Raw genomic sequence first — 2,751 nt, 5'->3', positions numbered from 1 at the left:
GTTTTCAGTCACCTCATATGCATGCGAAAGCTGGACAATGAATAAGGGTGACAGAAGAATTGATGCTTTTGTTGGCGAAGAATATTGAACATACTGTGGACTGCCAGAAGAACAAATTTTTCTTGGAAGAAGTACAGCCACAATGGTGTATGAAGGGATTATGGTGAGACTTTTCCGGACATGTTTTCTGGAGGGACCAGTCCCTGGAAAAGGACATCATTCTTGGTAAAGGAGAGGATCAGTGAAAAAGAGGAAGACCTCAATGAGTTGGATAGACACAGTGGCTGCAATACAGAGCTCAAACATAGCAATGGTCATGAGGAATGATGTAGGACTGGACAGAGTTTTGTACTGTTGTACATAGTGATGCTTTGAGTCAGAAACTACTTGAAAACACCTAACAACAACAACACAAGTTTGACATTGGATAACTCTAAACAGTGGGGCTAAGTTTTATTGATGTTTTAAGTTAGTGCATTTCCCAAGCCACCTTTTCAAGGCTCCTATCACCTCATTGTTCCTCAGACTATAAATGAGGGGGTTCAACACAGGAGTGAAGATAGTATAGAAAGCTGACACAACCTTATCATGGTTAGCTGATCTGTAGGACTTTGGTCTCATATAGGTAAAAATGGCAGCCTCATAAAAGAGTCCCACCACAGCCAAGTGTGATGAGCATGTGACTAAGGCCTTCTTGCGGGCTTCTGTAGAAGGCATGTAGAGAACTGCAGCTAGGATGAGACTGTAGGAGGTTAGGATGAGAAATAAAGGCACAAGGAGCATTATCACACAACAGATGTACATGACATGTTCAAAGATTGAAGTGTCAGCACAAGCCAAATGCAGCAGCGAGGGGGCCTCACAGAAGAAATGATCAATCTCATGAGCACTGCAGAAAGGGAAGCTCAGGGTAGCAACTGCCTGCATGAGACCATCAGCTGCCCCCAGAAACCAAGACCCCAAGGTCATTCTCAGGCACAGTTGCCAGTTCATGAGAATGTTATATCGTAGTGGATGACACACTGCCACATAGCGGTCATAGGACATGGCTGCTAAGAAGAAGCACTCTCCACCACCCAAGGTGAGGAAGGCAAAGATCTGTAATCCACATTCAGCAGGGGAGATGGACTTCTTGCCTGTCAGAAAGCCAGATGCCATTTTGGGCACAACGGTGAAAACCAACATCATGTCCATGAAAGAGAGTTGGCTCAGCAGTAAGTACATGGGTGTGTGAAGCCGGTGGTCCCTGTGAATCAGGAGGATCATGAGGGCATTCCCCAACAGGGAAGCAATGGCTATTGTCAGCAGCACAATGAAGAGGAAGATGTGGAAGCTAGTGTGCTGAAAGAGTCCCAAGAGAATAAAATCTGAAGTGGCATTTCTCTTCTCCATGATTTCTACTGGAGTACCACTGCCTACAGAAAGTTAAGATGAGGAGTTCCATTATTTAAAAATCTTAGTTTGACTGTATAACTTTCTAGATATGTACTGTGTTTGGAATCCAGCGTCCTGATTCAAAGCCCTAGCCTCCCAGTTAAAATGTTCCATCATAGCCTATCATTCTACTTCTCAATAGCTCAACTCTTTAAGGTATCAACTGGGGTCAATATACCCCTTCACACCATGGTATATTGGCCACATTTGATAATAGATCAGAACAGATCAAATTAGGTACTAGGTGAAAAGTATGCTCTCAACTGTTAAGCACTAAAGAATGCTAAATAGTCCCATTGGCCTTTTCAATAACCACAATTATATTGTAATTATTTTGGGGTTTTACTATATATACTGATATCAAAATTAACCATTTGAGAAAAGAAAGTCTCAGATAGAAGTCTATTTAAATTTTTCTCAATCACAGATAATTTACATTCAACTCTTGGAATTATAAACATACTCACTGTTTTTTTTTTTTAAATTTAGAGTTGATTTATGGTTTATGGTGGGTTACAAAGATCATAAATGGAACATATGATTGAGAATTAAATGAAATATCTCATTTGAAGAAAAATAATGATCTCCAAAATAATGGATGAAATATTATTTTGTTCCTCTCATAAAGTAACAGTTTTTATTCTAGTTAACCACTTCTTGCCTTGAATCTTTGGTATCCACCCATTATACTTGGAATAAAATCAACTTTCTTTCCTTAGGCTTCGAGGACTTGTTGGCATGGCTCATACACAATTTCCACCCACACAGTTAGAGGAGAGCTAGAGGGGCCAGGCCCAATGTCCAAGGGCAATCATGACAGGAGTTTTGATATGATAATAAGAGTGATATCTATAAAAAACAGGGAGGTGATTAAAAGGACAAGAAATAATTTAGTTTTTAAAAAAAAAATGATTTCATTTCCTTAGAGCATAATTATCAGCCTCAGGGAAAGTATGAAGTAGATTTGGAGAGGAAAACACCTTGGTTAATTCATTTTTAAAAATTCCCAAATTAGGTATGTGTTCTGTCTTTCCGAGATAGTTTTAGATTTTAATATATACAGTATTTTTACACAAAAAATAATCACCTTTTACATTTGTTTGCAGAACCCTGGTGGCGTAGTTGTTAAGTGCTACAGCTGCTAACCAAGAGATTGTCAGTTCAAATCTACCAGGTGCTCCTTGGAAACTCTATGGGGCAGTCCTACTCTGCCCTATATGGTCGCTATGAGCTGGAATCGACTCGATGGCAGTGGATTGGGTTATGCTAATATTATAAATTAAAAAAAAAGAAAACACTGTGCTGATTTTTTTTTTT

At 39.4% G+C, this 2,751-nt stretch overlaps 1 protein-coding gene across 1 annotated transcript; it reads right to left on the bottom strand.

Annotated features, from left to right (window-relative positions):
- Positions 1–453: 453 nt before the first annotated feature.
- Positions 454–1,392, bottom strand: LOC126070461 (olfactory receptor 2T33-like). Its single transcript, XM_049874662.1, has one exon. It carries the CDS (start codon positions 1,390–1,392, stop codon positions 454–456), a length of 939 nt encoding a protein of 312 aa, XP_049730619.1.
- Positions 1,393–2,751: the final 1,359 nt, after the last annotated feature.

This window comes from Elephas maximus, chromosome 2 (assembly GCF_024166365.1).
Source record: "Elephas maximus indicus isolate mEleMax1 chromosome 2, mEleMax1 primary haplotype, whole genome shotgun sequence".
NCBI classification, from domain to species: Eukaryota; Metazoa; Chordata; class Mammalia; order Proboscidea; family Elephantidae; genus Elephas; species Elephas maximus.
This window is presented reverse-complemented; position numbering and strand designations above follow the sequence as displayed.

What these genes read in the sequence shown, in the direction of transcription:
- LOC126070461 (XM_049874662.1), bottom strand. Translation starts at nt 1,392, where the DNA reads ATGGAGAAGAGAAATGCCACTTCAGATTTTATTCTCTTGGGACTCTTT.